The sequence below is a fragment of the Eptesicus fuscus genome, chromosome 15, assembly GCF_027574615.1.
Source record: "Eptesicus fuscus isolate TK198812 chromosome 15, DD_ASM_mEF_20220401, whole genome shotgun sequence".
Lineage (NCBI taxonomy): Eukaryota > Metazoa > Chordata > Mammalia > Chiroptera > Vespertilionidae > Eptesicus > Eptesicus fuscus.
The window spans coordinates 40,218,948-40,244,945 of NC_072487.1; the positions used below are offsets into that span (position 1 = coordinate 40,218,948).

General features: G+C 42.6%; 1 protein-coding gene across 2 annotated transcripts in view; it reads left to right on the forward strand.

Moving 5' to 3' along the window:
• PCSK5 (proprotein convertase subtilisin/kexin type 5) overlaps positions 1 to 25,998 on the forward strand; it is a 408,183-nt gene that overhangs the window by 22,507 nt on the left and 359,678 nt on the right. For both annotated transcript variants that reach the window (XM_028146315.2, XM_008142067.3), the window contains exon 2: positions 13,831 to 13,935. In XM_028146315.2, coding sequence (XP_028002116.2) covers positions 13,831 to 13,935 — 105 coding nt within the window. The remainder of the gene's footprint in view (positions 1 to 13,830; positions 13,936 to 25,998) is intronic.

The following is a 25,998-nucleotide window of genomic DNA, read 5'->3' on the forward strand; positions in this document are numbered from 1 at the left end:
TCCTAGATAACTACCCCTCTCTTAGTAGCGTGAACATTATTAACATTTTAAATTATCTCCTAGAATTGAGTTTGGATACAGTTCTCCTTGAAATCCAATTTTATTTTAAACAGATTGGGCTCACTGCATTATAAAAAAGGGTAAAACCTAGAATTAAAACCCTTTTTATTATGTAGATTGGGTGGGCTTGTCCCTTATCTTGACTGCACAGGTCAATATAGTCAACAGTGTGCTTGCATCCGTTTTTGAATGTTGCTTCATCAGTCATTCACGTTCTCACCTCTTGAACTGAGAGTTGGCTGAGCATGGTGGTGACTAGATTCTGATTCAGGTTGGGGTGGGGCACGTGAATGTGCATTTCTGCTCAGCTCGTAGGTCCTCCTGGTCTGATGCTTCTAGTCACAGGGCCACACTTTGAGAAACACTGACATGGATTTTTACTTACTTTCAGAGCATCTGTATTAGGTGTGTGATTAGCAGCACGTAGAGACTCAGAGCTATTCTCATCTTTGCTTCAGAGTTACCAGCCATGTTTTCAGAGTTTACAGTAGTTTCAGACGACTCCATCACTTAGCATACTCAGTCATATTTTGTCCTTGCTAAGGTGGTATGTGAGTGAAAGTGCTTTACTAAGATATGTGGAAATAACTTCATTTTCCTTGATAAAAGGAAAGCTTTACATATTGTGATGATTCTCAGGGTAGCTGTTTGCGCTGTGTAATTCCAAATGTTGAGGTGGTTGCTATGGCTTTAGGGAAGCTCCTCAGTCGAATGAAGCCAATTTGAAAATATGTTTTAATCCAAACAGCTTTTTAATCTTTGGCTTTTCCATTTGTATCACCTTTCCAGTTAAGTCACTTTGATGACTGGGCTTTTCCTTATGGACTCTTTTTTTTTTTTTTTTTTTTTTGGCGGGCGGGGGGGAGTGGGTAGGAGGGAATCAAATTTATTGAGGCATCATAAACCTCAGTAATCATACATACAGTACACTTTCATACAGGAAAATTCACTGTGGAGTTCTATAAGTTTTGAAACTGAAGGTCATCATAGAACCACCTCTATAATAAATATGTAGAACAATTCCATCACCTTGGAAAAATTCTCTAATGCTCCCTTGGAATCAGCCTCTTGCTACAACCCCAACTGCTAATGGATTTTCTGGTCTGTGTTATGGCCTTTTCTTAAATGTCCTGTAAGTGAAATAATACAGCATGCAACCTTTTAAGCCTGGCTTCTTTCCTTTGTTATAATGAATTTGAGATGATCTCTGATTAATCAACTGGTAATTTACTCCTTTTTATTGATGAGTAGCATTCCATCGTGTGGATGTACCAATTTGTTTGTCCATTCACCAGTTGTAGGATATTGGGTTGTTTCCAGTTTTGAGTGATTATGACTAAAGCCACTATAAATAATTCATGTATACGTTTTTTGTGTGAACATCAGTTTTTATTTTCTTGGGGGAACTATTTAGGACTGGAATTTCTGGGTCATATACTATAACAATAAGTGAATGTTTAATTTTATTATAAATTGCCAAACTGTTTCCAAGTCATCCCATCAACAATGTATGAGACTTCCATTAACTCACATACTGGGTACTCACCATCACTGGGTATTGCCATTTCTGTTTTATCTATTCTGCTAGATGTGTATCTGTGACATCTTTAATTAGTACAAGGCCCAATAGCCTCCCACAGTGGCAGAGCCTCAGGAACCGTAGGAATAGGACCCGACCTCACATCTGCCCAGATCCAGGGCTTCACAGCTCACGCATTTGCCCTCTGCCATTGGGCCATGGATGCTTTGCTTGTCCCCAAATCAGGGCCCGTTTCGAGGTCACTATCCTGCACTCTCATGATCCTCAGGAAAGACCCGGATGGTGACAAATGAACAGGGCATCTCTAAACAGCTATTCGCCAAGATATGAGGGAGCTTCTCTTTCTGTGTGTTTTTTTTTTTTTTTTTTTAACTGAGGTGACAAGGCTGTCAACTGTCTTGAGCACATGTAAGTCTTTTTTACATGTTCTTAATGCTCAACATTTTTATGTTTAGAATCTTCCTTTTTAAGAATAAAACAGGTTATTTAAAGTGCTGTAGTGCTCAACATGGCCTCTGTTTACCAGTATGATAAAATATTGGAAATTCTGAGTCTGGTTATGCTAAATAGATTTTTCTAAATTGGGGGGAGGGTACTTTTGAAATAATTAAAGGGATGAACAAAACATGGCCATTACATTAATGCTCAAATGAAATTAATTAAAGATTTTTTTCTTATTTAAACTTATTAATTAGATAGGAATATTTGAATGGAGATTGCAGAATTCAGGGTAAACGGTTTGATTTCTGCAGAATGAGATGGGTGGTTTTTCACCTGGGTTGAACATAGAATTACCTGGGAAGCCGTTTAAAAGAAAATGCTGATGCCCTGGCCTTAACTCAGTCCTTAAGAGTTAGAATCTTTACATTAGGTAAGGGGGCCCTGGCATTAGTATTTTTTAAATCCTCATATAATTCTAATGTATAGCAAAGGCTGAGAGCCATTGGACCTAAAGAGAAAATTTCTGTTCCAGAGGTAATTCTAAAAATGTTTCCACTAATCAAAATATGTGCTGTTTTCTGTTTGTTTCCATGTATGTGGAAATGCTTCAAGTTGCTAAGATGATCAGTAATGACAAGAACACAGACCTCCATGTAGGCTGTGTATTCTGTCTCTCAGCCTCTCTTGGATTCTATTCCGTGTGTGTGTGTGTGTGTGTGTGTGTGTGTGTGTGTGTGTGTCTTACAAGCAGGTGGAATAGTTTAAATATTAAACAATAACTTTTTTTTTTTTAGTTTCTCCAGGAATTACTTACAGATGTTTTCTGAAAAACTTTTTAAAAGAATAGCTGACTATAAATAGCAGTAATAAATGTTCTTATCTGAGGAATATAGTAGAAGGATTATTTTACATTAAGGACATAATTATTCATTTTGGACAAAAATGGATTGAAGCAAATCAAAGCCTAATGCCATTTACAGTTCACTCTTAAATGAATGTTACAAACATATTCTACGTTGAATGTTTAACCCAATCCTTATCTGTAATATATTAATATGAAAAATTACTTGCGTGCTCTTGGGAGAAACCATCTGCCTCAGGAGAGAAGGTGTAAATTTTAAACTTGCAGTTGGTACCAGGAGGGGTTGTTGAAATCAAGTCAGAACATTACTTCCATGTTAGCAGGGACCTTGTTTTGTTCACTTTTTCTGCGGTATCTTTGGATCAGTGCTTGGCACATAGCACACACTCAATAAATTAATGTCTAGGCAGGCTATAAAAGCATCGAGTAGAATATAGAAAATGACATTCAACATTCAACAGCAATGTAAATTTCTATCACATTTAATATATTAAAATATAGGCTGGAGAAGAACCAACCGAATTAAAAGGGTTTCTGAGGATGTTTTAGTCAGCCAAGTTCAACCTGCTAAATTTTTGTCCATGTTCACTTATTTCCATTGGAAGTATATTGCCAAAGGAGATCATGGGGCCATAGGCTCCATCCTGGCTCCACCATTCCTGGGGTGGAGAAGTGTTGTGCTCTAGGCCCCAAGTTTTCTGGGGAGACATTACAGAAGCAACTCCTTGAAGCCTTGTCCCATGGGAACAGAATGGAAACATTTGCATGTCCAGCCGAGAACAGGGAAGCCCCAGAAGGGAGCTGCTGGCTGTCTGGCATGGCATGGGTTGGCTCCACTGGCCAGACCAGGAGTAGCGAGTGGCCTTGGACTAGTGATCCGGAAGAAGTGTCTAACAGACGGGCTGCCCTAGAAAATGCAGTGCTCTTCGCCAGTTTGAAGAATGGATTCCTGCATCCAGTAGGGAAAATCAGATTAAAATCCTGTTTTTGTCTTTTCCAACTCTGAGATTCTACGGTTCCCTTGGAGCCAAATCTCATGTCTCATGAGATGGGGCAGGCTATATAGATTTTTCACAGGAACCTGGGAAAATCCGGTGCTTAAAATTCAGTGATTACACTGGAGCCACCTATATAATCCAGGACAACCTCCCTGTCTCTGTGTTTTATGTTTCCTTAGTGAAATTGTTGTACCTGTTTCTTGCTCTCTTGGAAATCGTAGTCAAGATGTTTTTGACTCCCTGCTTTTAAAATGAACGATGGGACCTAGATTCTCCAACACTCTGCCGATCGGGTAGCTTTAGAATAAAGCAATAAGTCCTCATATTGGTGAGAGAAGAAAGCGGAATGGGGTGAGGATATTTGAGTGTGCCAGTAGAATCCCATGTGGCACTACAAAACCCCTTGAATAACTTTTAAATAAAATCAAAGTGCTGTGACTGGAAGAAGCTTAGATTTTTAAAGTCAGACAGACCTGGTTTCAAATCCTGATCCTGACACTGGCATATTACTTAACCTCTCTCAGCTTTAGACTCAGTTTCCTTGTCTATGAAATTAGAATAACTTCTTCTTCATTTGCAGGGTTGTTGGAAAGATTAGATATAACGCCAGAAGGCATCCAGTGGTAGCTTTGGTATTTAGCAGTATTAATTACATACTGGCTTTGAATAGACAAGCCATTTACTAGTTCTGTTTTGCTGGGCAAGTTGTTCAGTCTTGGACTTCAATTTCTTTTGAGGATTAAGCAAGATAATCTTGTTCAGCTAACAGGTACTTAGCAGAGTGCCTGGCCAATATTAAACACGATTATTATATTGATATAGCTATTTAGAAATTGATAACTGAATACCCAGAGAGCCCTAACATTATTAAAAATAACGAGGCTCCAAATACAGATAGTTTAATTTCCTTTGCTTCTCACAGATGTTTACTGTGGAACAAATTCTACCTTGTTTTAGATTCCTATTACTAGTACTTCTCTAACAAATAACCACACACTTAGTGGCTTAAAACAACACACATTTATGACCTTACAGTACAGGAGGCCGGAAGTCCTAACCTAAGAATCAAGGTGTTGGCAAGGCTGTGTTCCCTCTGGAGATTCTAGAGGAGACTTCATTGCCTTGCTTTCTCCAGCTCCCAGAGGATGCCTGCACTCCTTGGTTTGTGGCCCCTTCTTCCATCAATCAGAGCCAGCAGCACAGCTTTTAAAAATCTCTTTCTCTCTCTCTGATCTCTGCTTCTGCCATCACATCTGCTCTGACTTTGCTCCCTCCCTCCTGTAAGGATCCTTGTCATTGATTACACGGGGGCCACTCAGATAATCCAGGATAACCTCCGTATCTCAGAATCCTTGATTTCATCACAACTGCAAAGTCTCTTTCACCATGTAACGTAAGATTATGGGGATGAGAATGTGAACATTTGTGGAAGCCATTATTCAGCCTGCCACATCCCTCCTATCTTTGCAAGTTGCCTTTGATATCATAGAGATGATAGGTTTTTTCATCAGCATCCTGATTTGACAAAATTATTGTAGTGCTTTTGCTCTAAGTTCCTGGTCTCTAATGCCATCCTCTAAAGAGCTCAAATGCTGAGCCTGAACCTGAAGGATTTAGAAAGAAATCACAGGTATTTTCTGAGCAGGTGACATGAAACTAAAGTCTAAGGAAGGTCTTTCTCATTTTGTGGTATTCCGTGGCCCAGTTCAATACCTTCTAGGGTGTTTGGTGCCAGATATTACACTTGTTTAACTTATAATGCCCCTTGAACTTCACAGTGAAGGTTACCTTAAAGACACTGTCTCGCTAACATGAATTTATTAATGTAAATTCCCTGGGGTCAGTGGTAGAACTGGAAATAGAGACCAGGTTTCTTGCCCTATCAGGGCAGGAATGAGCTCTCCCAAGTACTTGTCAACACTTTCATTTTTTTTTTTTTCATCTGCTGAAAGTAGACAGAAATATCCCTAGAAAAGAGCCCCCATGTACAACTCTTAGGAGAATCGTCTTTTGGGTAATTGACGTCTAGGTAGCTGTGGTTTTAAGTTCTTCCTGAGAAACGATTTGTTTTAAGCATCTTTAGAGTCCTTAAGAACATATGCTCTGGAGGTAGACCATCTGGAATCAACCTGAGTCTCCTCCTTTACTAGCTGTGTGGCCCAGGGCAAATTCTTAAACCTTGTGAATTTCTGCTTTCTTCCATATAAAATGGCAACGGTGACACCTGCTTCATACTGTTGTGAGGTTGCAGTGCAGTAACGCCTGGCATTTAGTTTGTGCTCCACAAATGTTAGCAGTTCCTCAGGCTTCTGCATTTCCTTGCCGTACCCTTTAACATGTTAAAACTACTTCAATAACCTTGTTAGAGCATCTTTGTTATAAATACCACTTTTGTTCAGTGATTCCAAGAGGTCATAGACTATGATGGAACCAAGGAGGGAACTAAAAAAATAAAAGCAAATTTTGGTGATTTATATGGTTATTGGTGGTAAATTCTCAGTTTTCAGATATATTTACATGTGATGATTTCATTCATTCATTCAGCATTTATTAAGCATAAAGCATGTGATACATTATATGCCAATGCTATATCACAGAAAGAGTTATAAAGAGATGAGCAAGAAACCCTCCCTAATGTTTGGAGACATGCTCACTGTTGCTTTGATTTTTTTTTCAAGGGCAGGGCCTTTCACTTATTCATTTATTCTGCACATTTATTGGGTATGCCTGGCCCTGTTAATAGGAACTAAGGCTAATCTAGAAGTAAATAAAACAGAAATCTCTGCCCTTATGGTGTTACATTCTAGTGAGGGAAGATAAACAATAAATAGGATGAATAAGGAGAATATGTGTTATGTTAAGTGATGACACGTGTTAAGGAGAAAAATAAATCAAGGGGGAATGGGATTTGGCAGGAAGGATGGTGGCTGTTGACAATTGGATGGTCAGGGAAGGCCTCCCTGAGAAGGGGGCATCTGAGCCAAGGCCTGAATGCAACGAGGAAGTGAGTCATAGAGATTTCTGGAAGAGCATTTCAGGCAGAAGGACAGCAGGTGCAAAGACCCTGAGGTTGGGACTGTGCTTGGTGACCTTGTGAAAAGCAGTCAAGGCCACCTTCCCTTTGGTTCTCCCTTGAACGTTACAAAGTCTGTAACATAGAAGGCAAATAATTACAGTTGCTTTAACATTCTCCAGGGAACACATTATCACTTTAATGAAGGGAAAGCAGTATATCCGCCCCGTCCCCCCTCCCCCGCCCCCCACTGCCTCTGTAACTCTCTGGATTTGACAAGTGGAAGTTTTGAACTTGTCAGCTTGGGGTTGGAAAGAGGTTGGTCAGCCAGAACCATGGTCTTGGTGACTTGGTTCTTCCTTCACCTGAGACGGTGTGAGGAAGTGGGAGCTGGAGGATAAATCACAGCCCCAGGGAACTGGGTTCTTGCGTTTCCCAATCTCCAAGTCATCCTACAGCTGGGAGAGCTCCAGAAATCAGAAGAGGGGAATTTATAACTTTTAAAATCATTGTTATTGAGATGTAACTTACATACCCCCCAATGCAGCCATTTTTGTGTTAAGGTTGGCTGGGTGTTGACAAATGCATGTACTCCATGGTGTGCTGATAAATACTAAACAACTGACTCTTCAGGGAAAATAAGAAGTCCTAATTTGTAGCTTTTGCTGATTTTTCCTGATGTGTAAGTGCTTCCATCATTGTTGATTTCAAGTGATCAACATGATAGCACAGAATAGGGTGTTGGGAAAAGATGTGATTGGATCTCGAGAGCCTATGATGAGCTGGTTCCAGCATACCTAAGCACTTACCTCCGATGCAATTACCACCACAGTCAAGATGCAGAATGTTACCAACACTCCGAGTTTCTCCAGGTTTCTCCCAGTCAGTCCCCACTCCATACCCAGGTTATCACTGATCTGTTTCCTGTCCCTGTTGGTTAACTGTCCTAGAATTTCATATCAGTGGAATCAGACAGTATGCACTTTTGTTGTTGTTGTTAATCCTCACTCAATGAGAGCATGGAAGGGAGGGGGGTGGAGAGAGAGATACAGAGAAACATCGATGTGAGAGAGACACATCCATTGGTTGCTTCTCGCACATCCCGTGGGGTGCATGAGATCAAACTGGGGCTGGGATCAAACCTACAATCCAGGTACATGCCCTTGACTGAGAATCAAACCATGGCTCCTAGGAAAAAAACAATAACAAAAAACAACAAACAATGGCCCTTCAGTGAATGGGCTGGCGCTTTAACCATTGAGCGACACCAGCAATGGCAGACAGTATGAACTTTTTTGGTGTGTCAGAATGATGATTTGAAATTTATTCATCATATATATATATATATATATATATATATATCAGTAGTTTGTTCCTTTTTATTGCTGGGCATTCAATTACATGGATATACCATTATTTATGCATTTACCTGTTGATGGACATTTGCATTGTTTCTAGTTTGGGGCTGCTATTAAGGAAGCTGCTATAAATATTTGCATCTGAGTTTCTGTTTGGAAATAGGTTTTCATTTCCTTGAGGTGAATACTTTGAAATGAAGTGTCTGAGTCATGAGGAGGATGGTGTGCGTCATAAGAAATTATCAAATGATTTCCCAAAGGCATCGGACCCTTTTACACTCCCACTAGCAAAGTGCGAGAGCCCCGACGCGCCACAATCTCATTAGAACTTGGTACTGTGAGTCTTTTAAATTTAGGCATTCTGGTGTATATAATGCAATTCTGATTTTACTTTGCATTTGAGTGTCTTTTCATGTGCTTATTGGCCATCTGTATATCTTTTTTTGTATGATGTTCATTTAGATTTTTTCTGTTTAAAAAAAAAAATGGTTGTAGGTTGGAGGTAAATAACTTTTTAAAAAGGAGTCAGAATTTGTAGACAACTTTACATTGGGTAGGGGAAGAGGGAACACAGCAGCCCGAGAAAACTGACAGGTTTGTCGAGGTGGCCAGAGTGCCCATGACCTTGGCACTTTATAACCAGGGTGATTAAATGTCCCAGTTTGCCTGGGACTGCCCTGCTTAAAGCAATGAAAAGTCCTATATCTCTGAGAACACCTCATTCCTGAGCAAACTGGCACGGTCGGTCACCTTATAGAAATATATATTGGTTTATGCCTGGAGTCATTAGACTGGCGATGGTTTTAACTGCCAGCACAGGAGAGACTGTTGGCGGTGAATGAATTCTGCATGTGGATCTTCTGGCTCCTCGCCCTCTGCTCAGAAGTCAGAAGCTTGCTTTTAAGATAAGCATTTAGGGACGTGGGAAAGGTTCTCTTCTGCTGCCAGGAAAAAAAAAACAAAACCCAAAACAAACAAAACCCTCCAATGATTGTTTTTCGAAATTACATGCACCATAGACTCATTTATTTGGCTGAAGTTTTAATTTTCTGATCAACTGTAGTTGTCTCTGGAAGAACATTGAGTCTTACCAGTCATTTACACCTTAGTATAAAATAGCTTATTAAAAAGACTTACCTAAGAACATGATTTGGTTTAAGAAAGGGTAGTGAAAAGTTTGGGTACAAGGCTGAGGGACTACCACTAAAGAAGAAATAGCACAAAAACTTGACAGGGCTGGGAATGAAAGATGAAATTCATCAACTTAGTATTGTGAATAGAGCTGTGTTGCTAGGCAGATAAGAGTGTCTGTGTGTCATTGTACAGAAGAGGAGCTTAAGAGGGCCAAGAGAGAAGGAATTATTCTCCTTCCTTTATGTGGTGTTAAGGAAAAGGTTGAGCTTTGATTTATCTGCTATTGATTTTATACTTCATACTAGAGGCCTGGTGCATGAAAATTCATGCACTGGAGCAGCGGGGGGGGGGGGGGGGTCTCTCAGCCTGGCCTGCCCCCTCTCACAGTCTGGGAGCCCTCAGGGGTGGGAGGCGACTCAATGATCAGGGGAAGGTGACACCCCCATTACACCTCTGTTGCTGCCACTGCTGGCAGCACAAGCCTCGGCTAGTCCTGGTTACCTGAGCCTCCGGTGGCCCTGGGTGGCTGGGCAGCTGCCATCTGAGGCTTGCCTGAGCCTCAGGCCGGCCCTGGGTGGCTGAGGGCGGGTCCAACCACACCATGCGCCTGTGCCCCCCCGCCCCGCCCCGCCCCCTGGCTGGGCTGAAAGGACTGTGGGACTCTGGTGGCAGGCGCAAGGAGCGGCCGGACCTGCCTGAGGGCGGGTCCGGCCACACCACACGCCTGTCACACACACACACATCCCGCCCACCGGCGGGGCTGAAAGGACTAGGGGACTCCGGGGGGCTGAGGGGACTGGGCGCTGCTGTCTTGTGGCTATGGGCGCCACCAGCTTTGTCATGGCATGATGGTCAATTTGCATATTCCTTCTTTATTAGATAGGATATTCCTATGGTTCCTGATTTATTTATAAAATATCCCTAAGTTAGTTATATATATTGCTTCTTATTCTAGTCCTCATTGCTATTGCGTAACATATAAACACATTCATCTTTTTGTTTTACGTGGAAGAGCTAGATGGAATGCCTTCTTATAGATAATATAACTGCTTCGTTTCCATACACTGTCTTTCTTTTGAGTAACTTCCAACCTGTTATTACATTTGTCTTCTTAATGTTTATTAAATGCCCTCAGCATGCTCAGTGCTGTTGAAAGAATATCAAAGATACAATTCTTGCCAGATAAAAGAAATAAACATGCATATATATATATATATATATATATATATATATGTATGTATAGTCCTGGGAAGTGACAGATTATTTTGTTTGGATGAGATAGAATAATTGAACTAATTGATGCACACTATTCCTTAGCTATTGTCTTGGAAAAACAAACAAAAAACAAAAACAAACCAAGAAAAAGGAAGGAAGAAAGCCAAAGCATAGAGATGTCTCAACCTAAAACCTTCAGAACAATAAGCCTGGAAGAGTTGGTACTTCAGTTAGGGCAGAATTCAACCATTTTTGCCAAAGTTAACCTTAGTTCTGTGAAACTCATACCAGAGATTTTGAATCTCACACAGCTCTAATGTATGCAGTTTTAGCAATTCAAGGAATCTGATTTTCATGTCCTGCATTCAGCAATCTTTTTTTCTGAACCTACTGTGTATCAAGCCATGAATTAGGAGCTGGGAGCAAAATGGTAAACAAAACAGATGAGACTCTGCCTCACTGGAGTGTCAGTTGGGGACACAGACATTAAATAAGTAATTGTGCCAATCACAGTGTAACTACTGTGATCTGTGAGATGATACAATAAAGGGATCTGACCTGGTCTGGGGAGTTTTGAAGACTTCCTACTTGAGGTGAGACATAAAGGATGCGGAAGAGGAAGTGAGGTGGGGAGGATGGAGGTAGGAGAGGGTTCTGTAGGTAGAGGAAGCAACTGGTATGACAAGTCCAGGAACTGAGAAGGGCAAGCATGGCAGAGTCCAGAGCTTTGGGAGCAGGTATGATTTGAGGGGAGGTTAGAAAGGGAGGCTGGGCCGGATCATGCAGGCCCTTGTGGACAGAGGAGGACAATATAACCTCCTCTCATTTACTCTGTTCCAGGCAACAACTTGACCAGGCAGTTCACCTGTTACTACATTCAGTCCTTGTAACTACACGAACCCATAAACATTCTTATCCCCTCTTTGACACCTAGTCTCTGTCCACTACACCTCCTGTGTCTTGATTTACATTGGAGGAAACCATGGCCCAAAGAGATTAAGTGATGTATCCAAGCTCCCAGGGCAAGTTAAGTCAGGACAAGTGTTCTGTCTTCTACTGTCCTATACATGACATTAGGATTCCAGCTCGTACCAACGAGGCCACAAAGGATCTGAATATATCTTTGGGGTATATTTCATCCATAGTTCATGCTTAATAGTTACGTTGAATTCATTCATTTTTCCATAATCAGAGAGGTTTCATGATACTTGAGTGGACATTCAACACACTGGCAATTTTCACGCTGGTGGTAGGTTTTGTGTAAGGCTCTTCCTCAGCGAGTCTAAGTTCCTTTCCACAAAAACTACTACTGTATTTTCCCAAGGGGCACTCTTGACAAAAGCTACGTGAAGTGAAAACTCTAAGCTTCTTGGGATTTTAAGGTTTTCTTATGAAGTATTACGTGCCCTCCTTGAATGCTACCCTTAGTCCTCTGGAATCTTAATGTTGGCCTCTAAATCCCTCCTTGAAACACCTGGAGGCGAGGGCTGGCATCGCTGCCCGCTTCCTCATTGTTGCTGCTGACTCCGAGCCCACGCTCACCGAGATCAGAGGCTTCAGCTGGGATTTCCTTGTCTTTGGTCCATGTTTGTTTTCAGAGCCCAGGATCTTTTCTGTGTACATCTGGGCAGGGTCCACTTGAAGAAAAAATGCGAGGCTTCAGACCTTCAAAATTAATGAGGACTAGGGACCTTCAACTAGTGCATAACGTCCCAGTGAGGAGATGGCTCTTCAGTGGCACAGAGATTAGGTTGATCATCCTTATAGTAAAGGGATGGGTAGACTAAGAATGTGATGGAAAGATGGGAACAAGAAATAAAGACGGGAATAAGAAAAATTAAGCGGGACCAATGACTTTTTTTCTTTTTTTCAACTAAGAAAGCCCCACTTTTAAAATATATATATATATATTTTTATTGATATTTAGAGAGGAAGGAAGAGGGATAGAGAGTTAGAAACTTCGATCAGCTGCCTCCTGCACACCACCCACTGGGGATGTGCCCTCAACCAAGGTACATGCCCTTGACTGGAATCAAACCTGGGACCTTTCAGTCCGCAGGCCTACGCTCTATCCACTGAGCCAAACCAGTCAGGGCAGAAAGCCCCACTTTTGAATGGTCCCAATTAGAAAACATCCTGGTCATTCTTTTAGGGCAAAGCCATGACGTTCTGGAGAAAGAGCCACTTAATGTATTTGCCCAAAGCAAGGAAAGTGTCAGTGTCAAAGAAGGGATTTTTGAGAGCTGCAGTGATCTTAGAAATTAACGAGCCCAAAGTCTCGTTACGGAAATGAAAACTTGAGACTCACTAAGTGTATGTGATTTAGCCAAGAAGCCACCTCTGGCGAATGTCAGCTGGACCTAGAACCCAGGTCTCCTGCCTGCATTTGTTGTACTTGTTCAGTTTCCATGATGTGATCCACATTTTACAATCTGCCAAGAGAATATGATTGTTTGAGGTTTCGTTCATTTGTTTTTCTAAAGTGGACTGGGACTTACTTTGAAAACTATCCTAAACAGAACTAACTGTTTTTAACTAAAGAAGGGGGTGCACAGATAAGAAGACTCATTTGTTAAAGAAATGGTTGAGATCAAGTGGATTGAACTATTTTTACACAGGAAACTTGGTTGATTGGTAGGATATATGATCTTTGTTTTGTTTAAGAAATTGCCATTCAACTTTTAGTTTTGCAGTAAATGAAAAACTGCTGTCTACTGAAGTCAGGAAACAAACGAAGTAGTGTTTTCTTTGTGAATGATCAACTGCTTAGGACTTGTTTAAATTAATGATATAAATAATCTAACAAGGTCCTTCATTGTACATTTCTCGAGCAAACAGAATGCCGTGTGTTTTTTATAACCAGATAGCTATTGGACTTTTTCTCTTTCCCACATTTGGATATAGATTGATGTAGAATTACTTAAAATGCTGCATATAAATTAAACATTAAGAGGGAGATAGGGAGAGGCTAAACTGCCCCATTATAATCTTTAGTTCCGCAGTCACTGCCTCAAGGACACCCCACTTCATATCACATGTCCTTCTGAAAGGTGATCACCAAGGTTCAAGTAACATTGAAGCAGAGCAGGCAACTGCATAATTGATGGACCTTTTTTTGGTCTGTGTTCTTATTTGAATGAAAAACAGGAAAACAGTGGACTTCCTACACTGACTCTCTTTCTTTTGTTCTTTCCCCACTGTCTTTGCAGATCGGGGCCCTGAAGGACTATTACCACTTCTACCATAGCAGGACGATTAAAAGGTCAGTTCTCTCGAGCAGAGGAACCCACAGTTTCATTTCAATGGAACCAAAGGTAAGAAGAACCAGTTGGGTGGGGACCAACAGGCAAAGCTTCTGCATTTTTCATTGGTAATATCATACTAGGAGCTGATGACCAGCACGAAGGCTCAAATGTCAAGAGCTGTCATGCTCTCCTTTGGTCCAGTGTCTTTGTTTCCTCTTCAGACAAAAATAGACAATGGCTTGTTTTTTCCTGCAGTGCCATTATTATTCCAGTTGTAGAACAGCCCAAGAGAATCAGAAGTATGGGTTCTCAAGGAGAAATGAGAAGAAATGTGTGTGGGGTGGGGAGAGATAGACATTGATTGAGAAGTATGAAGTATTAAGAATACCACACACTGTCTTACCTATTTACATAACAGATCTGAAGCTCTGTCTGAACTCTATGGACGGATCTCTCCTCAAATCCTTAGATGAGCCCTTAGATCACCACGAATCCTTGCAGTCACAGCTGGCGTTGGTAGAGCCATGCCATTGGCAGCCCAAGGACTAGACCATGCCTGGGATAAGAGGGATGCGGAGCACAGCAGGGAAGGAGCTGCCTCCTACTCTTGGGGGCTCAGCAGCTGTCTTTCTTACATGCTTTCTTATATATCTTTAGTCCGAGTCCTTTTGGGTTTTACAGACAGCATGTTCCTAGGAGAACCTAGAAGGAGTGAAGATATGTCCAGGTCCTCCCATTCCATTTCAGAGAAGTGGAACAGCTTTGACCCGGGCAATAGGAAGCTGAAGGGAATTAGGGAGAAATAAACTAGTAACTGGCAACAAAAACTCTGAGGTGAGTTGAATATCTGTCCATAAGTTAGAGGAATGGATGGACTCTGACGGAGAACTCTTTGGCCCCCCAGATGTGGCCAGTAAAGAGGAAGAGAGAGTGGCTGTACCAACCTGCCCCCGTTCCTCTGTGGGCTCACTTTATTATTACTGAACTAGAGGCCTGGTGCACGAAATTCATGCACTGGGGTGTGTGTCCCTCAGCTTAGCCTGTACCCTCTCCAATCTGGGACCCTTCGAGGGTTTAGGGCAGTCGGACATTCCTCTCACAATCCAGGACTGCTGGCTCCCAACTGCTCGCCTACCTGCCTTCCTGATTGCCCCTAACCACTTCTGCCTGCCAGCCTGATCATCCCCTAACCACTCCCCTGCCAGCCTGATCGATGCCTAACTGCTCCCCTGCCAGCCTGATTGCCCCTAACTGCCCTCCCCTGCAGGCCTGGTTCCCCCTAACTGCTCTCCCCTGCAGGCCTGGGCCACCCCCAACTGCCCTTCCCTGCAGGCCCGGTTGCCCCCAACTTCCCTCCTCTGCTGGCCTGGTCACCCCTAACTGCCTTCCCCTGCAGACTTGATCGCCCCCAACTGCCCTCCCTTGCAGGCCTTGTCCCTCCCTACTGCCCTCCCCTGCTGGCCATCTTGTGGTGGCCATCTTGTGTCCACATGGGGGCAGCCATCTTGTGTGTTGGAGTGACGGTCAATTTGCATATTACTCTTTTATTAGATAGGATAGGAAGGGATTGCCTCCCACCTCCCCCCATTAGGATTGGGGTTTGTCATATGAGCTTATTTTCAAATAAATTGGGGAACAAGCCCCTACCAGTGAGCATAGCAACCCCACCTAGAGATTCCTTGAAAATTGTATTCCTTTATTAAAGCAAAGAGGTCCCTATTTGAATTAATATGTAAATTAAGTTTGCAGTTTGAAGTCCTGCCCTCTGTTATATACCATGGTTCGCCGTGTTTAAATTTTTTTTCTGGAATATTATCACACAGTATTCATGATTGTGAAATCATATCTTGGCGGTGGTGAGAAAAAGCCCATTTGTCATAGGTCCCAATTTTCTGTGGGTTATAGGAACTTGCCCTAATACTTACACTCTGGTGGTCTGTGGATTGTAATTGTTTCCCCCTTCATCTCTACTCATAATTAAATGCTTTTTTGTAAAGCAATCTGTTATGATGTTCCTGAATTAGCTGAGTTTTCGAAGCAACGTCATGTTTTTTTTCTCTGTTAAGTAACTTTTCTGAAACTTTCTAGAACTTTAGTAATTAAAATGATTCCAATTTCAGACCTCATGTGCATAGTCAATATGAATTTGAAAAGCACTGCTTGGTTTGGGAAGTAAGAACAGAATGTAACCAGATATTGTGTTCATGATGAAGGATTTACCGAATATGGAGCTATTCAATCCTTAATGTTATCTTGGGGGATCTTGTTCTACATTTCTTCTTATCTCAGTGCATTAAATAGCTTATGCAGGACCCAACAGAGACCTTGGATGCTGGGACACATAGTGCCTGGGATGTTTGCCCTCCCTCAGCCAGTCCAGAGGAGCAGGTTATTTCAGGCCAGCCCTAGAGGACATGCTCAGTTCCCCTGCCTCCTCAATCAAAGGGAACACCCCAGGGAAGAACCGCATCTTACTCTTCAGTCTGATGCCTCCTGCCCTTCATTCACACCCAGCCATTTATACAAGAGGGCCACAGGGCTACCAACTTTGCAGATACAGTACCATAGATTAGGGTTTGCCCACAATTTCTTTCAGCTATTTCTTTAAGTCCATTCATTCATTGTCCATATCTTGTATATGCCAAACCCTGCACTAGACTCAGGACATTTGGAGATATAGGGAGCTTACTGCAGGGTCTCCCACAGTAGCTTCCAGGGAAACCCAGGGCAGTACAGTGCTTCTCAGTGTTGGGGATGAGGGAGCAGAGGAGATGGGGTTCATTCCATTCCTTATCCAGCTCCTTCCTCAAAAAACTCAGGCCCATTTAGTTACTTTTCCTTTTTAATTCTGAAAAAACTTTTTAATTGCAAAAATGTTATGAAGCATTCCTATGTGCGCTTCCAAGATTCTCCAAATGTAAACATTTACATTTTTCCATACTTACGTGATCTATTCTCTCTCTTCCATCTATGCACACACATATGCACATATATATGTATAGATATATTTGTGTGTGTTTTTTCTGAAAATTTGGAAGCAAATTATAGACACGGTGGCTCTTTACCTGGAAATATTTCACTGTATACTTACTAAATCCAAGGACATTCTTTACATAACCGGAAGTACCACAGTTAACATTCTGGCAAAAATCTGGATATTAGCATCAATTCAGTATTATTTTCTAATCAACAGATTTCATTCAAATTTTGCCAATTGTTTCTTTTCTGCACCAGGATCACATTTAGTTTTCAGTTTACTTAAGTCCCCTTTGTAGACTCTGTCCTACTTCCTTCTGTTTCCATTTTTTTTTTTTTCTGACATGAGCTAGGACTTTGTTGAAGATTACAGGCCAGTTGTTTTATAGACTGTCTAGTCTGCTGACGGGGTTTAACAGTTTAACCAGAACACCAGAGAAGCACTATGTTCTCAGTGCCTCCCGTCTGGAGGGGCCCGGTGCTGATTTGTTTTGTCATTCATGATCTTCACTTCGGTCACTGGGTTATGTGGTGTCCGCCCGTTTTCTCTACTTTAGAAGGACTGTTTTCCCCTTCCTAACTAGTAAGTGCTTTGTAGGCAGATATTTTGAGACTATGTGAATTTCCACAGGCTGACTTCGTATTTTTCACTCCCCGCCGCGCCATTGGGAATGTAAAGCAAGTGTCAGTGTGACTGGCTTTCTTAGGCAGGTCTCCTTTTCTTTCATCTTGGGTGTGTGTGTGATGGGTGAGTTGTGTGCTAAGAGTGGAGGCACATTCATGGTTTTGGGTGATAGGACCATGTGAAAAAATAGCTATGTGTGGAGTTGTATTCGACGGCCATTTTCTCAAGAGGTAGGAAGCACACATGAAACAGATTCTGGCTGTAACTTGCTGTAGTAAATTGCATGGCTCCCGCCTACTTTTGTTTTTACTGAGAGGATTCTAAAGAAGGAAATCCAAAAGTAACAAGTGTAAGAACAGCCCTCCTGGTGCTAAAAAAAATGCTGTGGTCAGTTGGGGCACATGAGCCAGGAGAAGAAGAATAGCCTGGTTCCCATGTGTGAACACGATGTTATGATCAGCTTTTGAAATGACAGAGATTCACAGATTTCTAAGATCACTAGTACAGTAATAACAGTTTTGCAGAAAGTGCTGGTACAGCGTTACAGCCATTGGACTAGTGAATCTTACATTTTCCTTATCTATATCTTATGTTTTCAACTGACCAACTTTTCTCCAAGGAACTAAGCTAAATTCCAGAAACAGTAGTCTTGAATTAATATGCTCAGAAGCTTCTCATTAATTGGTTTAGAATCTTTGCCGGCTCTGTGGCATTTTGGTCAAGGAGGGTATATCTATAGGAGTGTTCTGAAATGGAAGTTTTTTATTGCCCTTTAGGTGCCCATGCAGACCTGGGTGGGGGCAGAGGAGATAATTTTCTTTCATTTTCCTTCTTACCTAGAATAGAGAAGCCAGAATACTAAATATCTTATTACATGGGCTTTTACAAATAAAAGACATAAGCTAGGCACCCATGTCCTGGCCACGAGTAGTTACATAAGCACAGCTTCTTTTGTCGTGCTTATGTAATGTATTTCATTAGATTTATGTTGAAGGTTCTGGCTTTTCAACCTCTTATCTTTTCCAAAACACTTTCTGTCTTCAAATCTATTTACAGGTCAGTTTTTATCCAAGTCTAGGATAGACTCATCCCCTGCTCTGGGGTCAGAGATGGACACCTCTCCTATCTTGTTTTGTTTTTTTTTAAATTTATTATTAGGTTTTAGATTTTTAGAGAGATGGGGAAGAAGAGAGAGAGAGAGAGAGAGAGAGAGAGAGAGAGAGAGAGAGAGAGAGAGAGAGAAACACTTATGTGAGAGTGAGACATTGATCAGCTACCTCCTGCACACCCCCTACCCGTGGAGCCTACATCCTGGGCATGTGCCCTGACCGGGAATTGAACCAACAACCTTTCAATGAATGGGACGATGCCCAATTGAGCCACACTGGCCAGCACTCTTGTGGTTTTTTTTAAAGTTCATCTTCAGTCAACCCGCCTCAGCACATGGCTGTGAACGGCGTTGTATCTCAGCTATGGAAAAACGATTCATGTCATATTATTTATTGTAGAATCATGGGTTCCTTATTAACCATCTCTTTCCTTTCCAGAGTTGGCCTACTCTCCATCACATGCCTAAGAGGAATTTTTTTTCTGTTAGGTATGGCCAGTGACTAAGTTTTCAGTACTAAACAAGGCAAACGTTTCTACAATTGAAGAGATTGAACTCATTGAGTTGTAATGTTTGCCTGTAACCTCTACCCACTGAACCTACTCTTGCTATCCCGGCTTATACACAACAGCTCCTTGAAGCCCTCGCTTACACTCCCGGAGCAGCACTTGTCCCCCAGCACAGGTGGCTGGGAATTACGTGCAAGGCTTTATAGCTCACAGAGATACTGCCTATTTGTGACGTTTATACATAAGCCTTTTCCTCTGAAGAGAGTTCTAAAGCAGAGCGTTTGGAGAATGACAACTACTAGTACAGGGGTGTAGGAAAAGGACGGGAGGAGAGAAATGACGTGATCGGAGATGGTTAGCAAGACCAGATGAAACCAGACCTGTGAGAGAAGAAAGGGAAGTTCACGTTCCTTACTACTCCGGGTTGGGACCTTTGTGCCCAGGAGGATTTTCAGATGACTGGAGTGAAGAACATGTGATGGACTGAGAGGATGGGAGTTGAGGGAGGTACTCTAGGGATTGGTCGTATCCCTGAAAAGTTGTGCAAATCCACTTATCAGTCAAGTCCCATCCACATGAATTCCCTTTATAATTTCAAAATGATTTTATTCTCCAGTCCTGATTCATTTGTAATCGATCCATGGAGACAACCAGCACATTACTAGTAGTTCTCTCTCTCTCTCTCTCTCTCTCTCTCTCTCTCTCTCTCTCTCTCTCACCCTGAGATAAGCCTTTTATAAGTTGTGTGCAAATACCTGATCTACTAGTGGACCGTGGAAGGTAAAGTAACCTTATCTAGTTGGGAATATATGCACAGAAGGGTCTGAGTTCAATCTTACCTGGCTCCCAGGCATCAATCGCAGCCATGCCTCCTTAATAATAAGATTCCATTTGGCCTGATGCAGCTGCAAATTTTGTTTCACCCTGAGTTCGAGGGCTTCCTGTTGGGGCCACTGCTCCCTCCGTTTCCTCTCACCCCACCTGCCTTCATTCCAGGTGGTGCTTCTGAGGACTGCTTTCTTTTTTAAAAATAGGATTTTATTAATTTTACAGAGAGAGGAAGGGAGAGGGAGAGAGAAATAGAAACATCAATGAGAGAGAATCAAAGATTGGCCCCTCCTGCCCCCCCCGCCCCCCACCAGGGATTGAGCCCGCGACCCAGGCACGTGCCCTGACCTGGAATCGAACCTGCCACCTCTTGTTGCATGGGATGGCGCTCAAGCAACTGAGCCAGCACTGGCTGGGCAGGGCTGCTTCCGTTAGCAGGTTAATTTTCTGCTCTTCAGTTTTAATGTGATAATAACTTAATGATTTGACTTTGTCTTGTGAAGTGCGGTTTTGTAATGTAACATTCTAGGGTGTGTGCTCATCCAGCCTGTGGGATGACCCTGAGTGTGCTGAGGAGGAATAGAGAGGTGGTGTTCGCTCAGGCTGGTCCCTGAGGCTTTGCGTTCTTACAAACGTCAGAACCGGGTGGTTGTACATTGGCCTCCCAGCATCTCACCAGCAACTGAAAGTAGTTACCAAATATCTTGAATTTTTCCGGAAGCAGTGGGGGCTCGGATCCGGTGATGAGCAGAGAGAACATGGACAGAGTGGCCAAGGAATATGTTGGAGTGTCTCTCTTGTTCTAGGCTACTTTCTTTCTTTTTTTCTTTTTAAAATATATTTTATTGATTTTTTACAGAGAGGAAGGGAGAGGGATAGAGAGTTAGAAACATCAAGCAGCTGCCTCCTGCACACCCCCTACTGGGGATGTGCCCGCAACCAAGGTACATGCCCCTGACCGGAATCGAACCCGGGACCCTTGAGTCCGCAGGCCGACGCTCTATCCACTGAGCCAAACCAGTCATGGCATAGGCTATTTTCTTTACCACTTTTTTTTAACCAGCTGTGGAATGTGACTATTATAATTTTCTGTCTTTAGATTTTGATAGCATATCTGCAGATCTTTGAAAACCCTACTAGAATGCATATACTCCTGGGTGAAGCATTTTAACCCCAAGTTTGCAACCTTTGATACATTTATGGTGGCAAGAGTGTGGGGGAGATGGAGGAGGTATGTGCGTGCAGATTCCACCCTGTTCTTTACCCCCCCCCCTTCTTTTATGTCTCGTTTCCAATCTCCCAGGTGGCTGGATGGTCAGAAGCCAGAGAGTCAGTTTGTACACTGCTGGGTTATCTGATGGGAAAATTCGGGCCACGACCCAAATCCCTTATAGTCAGAAGTGAATTTAAAAAAAATAAAATAAATTCTCAGCTACTTGGGAAAGGTCGCCAATTCTTTATTAGCGAGCACTTTGGCAGTACTTCATTTTGAAAGGTTATAAACTCACATGCCTACAGTGGGAGTGCAGATAACAAGAATGAGTGAGATGGGCCAGATATAAAATAACTGGGCACGGGGGAAAGTGTCGAGCACACTGCGTGTGTGAGGGGACAGATGCCGCTCAGCTCTTCCCGTTGTCCTGCTGGCAGACTGGCTCAGTGCTGCCAATGCAAAAGAACCGGCACGTCTGGGTTTTTACATAATATTTCCCCATTTTAAATGTTGGCAAATTACTAGAAAGTTTTTAAAATGTTTGTATGGACCAAAGGAAACACATCTGAAGGGCATCCCAGTTTGTGACCCCTGAGTTGGTTGTGCCGGGAGAAAGGGAGGAGGACACGAAAGACGGGTATCAGCACTTTCCTAACTTTGCTTTGGGGCCACCCTCACCTCCCACTTCTTTTAGTTCTGTCCTCATGCTCCACTGAGTGGCTCAGGTGTGATATTCTTGATAGCAAGTCTTTGGAGCCATAGGTCCTACTGAGCTTTTGGGGAAACTAGAATACAATCAGTAAGCAAACCTAGGAAACAGGTGAAAACAGTGGGGGGAAAATCCAGCAACAATAACAAAACTCGAAAGTCATGTTAATGGTCTGGTTTTGAAGAGAAATTACACTGATTCATGCATTTGTTTTAATGAATGCAGGAGTAAATAAGAAATCCAATTAAAATATCACCATTCAAAAGGCCTGATTTGTTATGTGTTTGTCAGCTTTGTTTCTATGCTCAGTTCTGCTCAATGTCCATCAATTCTTACAGCAGACAAGGAGGCAACATGTTGCAGCAGAGAGAACCTTTGGGTTTTGGTTCCTGCTGTGATCTCTGCAGGGTGAGCACTTACCTGCTCTGTCCACCAAGTCTTCCTCCATGTGAAGCCTCATCCGTGTTCATGCATGTGCTTACAGAAATAGGTGGTATAGCATAGTGTAATGAATTATATATGTAAGTAAAGATCAAAAGTGTAGGTTAAATCCTTATAAAAATAGTAAGCAGCTATTAAAATGATGTTATAAATCTATACCTACCAAATAGAAAGGTCTCTAAAATAATACGTAAAGTAAAAAAAAAAAAAAAGTATAAAAAAGAATATATAAGATGTGATCCAACTTATGTTAAAAAAAAAAAAAAAAAGACCTGTATATGTGTGTGGTTGTATTCAGGATAGGTTTGGAAGGATGAACAAACACATTTGAAAACTCTTACCTTTTCAAACTGTATGATTTTTTGTTAACCAACTATTTATAGTGAAACTGCTTTTGTTAATATCAACAGTGCTTTGACATTTCAACTCCAGTGGGTACATCTCTATTCTCACCTGACCCTCCCTCTTACTTGACATGGCGGTCAGTCATTTGGTCCTCCATGAAAAATAACTCTCTGTTTCTTGAGACCATACTCTCCCAGTTTCCCCCCCCCCCCCTGCCTTTCCTGCCATGTTTATTGATGGCACCTCCTCTACCTCACCTGTAAATTTTGGGGAGCCAAGGGCTCACCTTTATGCTGGGTGTCCTTGCTTTAACTGTGTATCTCCTCTCATGTACTGGATATCTCCAATCCAATGTCTAGTAAGCATCGATAACATATAGTATAACAAGACTTTTCATTCCTACTCATCACCATGGCCCTCAAGCCTGTTCCTTCCCAGTAAATAGGACTATGATTTATCCAGTTGCTCAAGCCAAAATGAGAGCAATCCATTCTGGATTCTCACCCTCTTCTTAGTTTTTCTGCATGGACCCCTCAAGGGACCCTATTGGGTTCCACAAAATATATCTTGAAGCTGTGAATCGGTAGGCTTTTCTGTCCCGCTCTGCCACCAGCCTGGTTAATCCACCATCAGCTTTGACCTGCCGGCACTTCCGCTCTTGTTCTTGCACAGCTGTTCTCCACATAGAACAAGCTGCTGCTGCTTCTCTCTCTTTTTGTTTTTGTTTTGGTTAATCCTCACCTGAGGATATTTTTCCATTGATTTTTAGAGATAGTGGAAGGAAGGGGGAGACACAGAGAGAGAGAAACATTGAGTGAGAGAGACACAATGATTTGTTGCCTCCTACACGTGCCCTGACCAGGGCGGGGAATGTAGCCTGCAACCAAGGTCTGTGCCCTTGACCAGAATTGAACCTGTGACCCTTCAGTCCCTTGGGCTGACGTGCTAACCACTGAGCAAAACCAGCCAGGGCCTATAATTTTCTCTTAATTCCCTTGGAACTTACATCATTTTGTGGTGACATACACGGTCCTGTCTCATTTTAGTGCAGACAGAGGGGCAGCCGGTGGGAGAGACACTGTGTGATAAAATGAAAGAGGCATTTACTGGACTGGGTATTTAGATTCTGGTCTCAAATTTTTACTACTCACTAAGAGTTCCTATTAGCATGTCACTCCTCATTGGGCTTATTTCACTTGTAAAATCATGGAGCAGATGAACTATTTCCTAATGTTCATTCCAGTCCATTAATTGCCATCTTGAACCAATGTCACTTGTGATTTTACTGTTGGTGCATGTTTCCCATCAGATGTGCCCTTTTCAATATTCTCTGTTCTAGTGTCTTTCCAAACTGTCTCTTTCTACCTCTCTGCCCGAAACTTAGAATATTTCTTAGTGCATTCACTTCTACCTCTAGACACTGTTTTGCCTGAAAGAGCTGATTTTGCAATGAGACTTGAGAGTAACCTGGTCAGTCTTGAAACAGATATAGACATTACCTATTCAGCAATGTACATGATAAATGAGGAACAAGTAACATTGCTTCTTCATTTTCAGAGTACATGTCCCTCACTGATACAGGAGTCTGATAAAGAGAACCGTAATTTTTTATCACTGAAGTTCATGAATTCTACAAGGCAGTTTTGGATAGCAAAGAAGTTGTACGTAGTACCAGTTCTTCTAAGGAATTACATACTTTATGTGGATTTTTGGAGAAATATTAAACCTTCTAAAATGTCAGGAACAATGGAACAAGTTTTAAAAAGCCTGACCATGGAAATTAGAAGGTAGAAATATAGTAGGAGCGTGGTGGTGGTGTTGAGCTGGTGATGGGAAATAGAAGAGGCCAAAAGTAAAATCAGATGGGATCAAGGATGGACACAATTAATGAAAGTTTTTGGTGGATATAAAAATCCACTGGCAAAGCTAAGCAAGCATTATCATACATGAGTTTGTCAATCCTGGGCTGCCATCCCTCGCACACTCCCCCCAAAAATGTGCAAAAGAGCAGCCAGTGAGCAGGTGAGCAACCGGACTGTGTCCTGGACCACATTTGCTAGGCCCCAGCTCAAGGGCAGCCTTTGCTTTACATGGAATCCTATCTAATAAAGAGAGAATATGCAAATTGACTGTCACTCCAAAACACAAGATGGCTGCCCACATGTGGACACAAGATGGCCACCACAAGATGGCCTGCAGGGGAGGGAAGTTGGGGGCAACCAGGCCTGCAGGGGAGGGCAGTTGGGGGTTACCAGGTCTGCAGGGAGGGAAGTTGGGGGGGAGACCAGGCCTGCAGAGGAGGGCAGTTGGGGGCAACCAGGCTGGCAGGGGAGGGCAGTTAGGGGTGACCAGGCCGGCAGGGGAGGGCAGTTAGGCATCAATCAGGCTGGCAGGGGAATGGTTAGGGGTGATCAGGCTGGCAGGCAGGCGAGCGGTTGGGAGCCAGCAGTCCTGGATTGTGAGAGGGATCCCAGATTGGAGAGGGTGCAGGCTGGGCTGAGGGACACCCCCCCTCCATGCACGAATTTCGTGCACTGGGCCTCTAGTGTTATAATAATGCTTTAGAGACTCATTCCTTGGATCAGCCGGAAGCCCCTTTTCAATCCATCTATCCACAAATAGAAAAGGATAAAAATGGAGACTTCTTGGAGGACGGGGAAAAAATGAATTCATTTCCTTAATGCAGGGAAAACTGAAGTCTCCCAGGAACGAGATAGCACAAGAGAGAGAAATTCATTTCCTTTCTCCATGGATAATTTTGAGAGCTTGCTGCATACAAAGAACTAAGTAGACACCAGAGATAAAACTAAAAAAGCAGACATAGTCATTGCCCTCATGGAGCTTGCCATCTAGTTAAATCTAAAGTCCAGGCCTGAAGCCCGCCCCCCTCTCCCCCCCCCAATTTTTCAGCATCAGTTTCCATGTGTGCTATGTGGTGCTCAGTTGGTTCTGACCCCTGGCGACCCTGTGAGCCAGCGATGTCCTTGGCTGCCTGTCTTCAGCAGCCCTGCTCAGCTCCTGCAGAATCCCACCTATGGTTTCTTTTGTAGAGTCAATCCACCTCATAGCTGATCTTCCTCCTTTCTTGCTGCCTTCTGTTTTTCCCAGCATCACTGACTTTTCCAAAGAACCCTGTCTCATGATGTGTCTGAAGTAGGACAGCTTCAGTGTTGTCATTTTTGCCTCTAACAATGTTTCGGTATTAGGACCCAGTTGTCAATCTTTCTGGTAATTCAGGGTCGCCCTAGAGCTCTCCCCAACACCGTATTTCAAATGAATTGATTTTTTTTTTTATCATCCTTCTTCACTGTCCAACTTTCACATCTGTATATAGTGACTGGGAATATGAGGGTGTGGATGATCTTAGCTCTGGTCTCT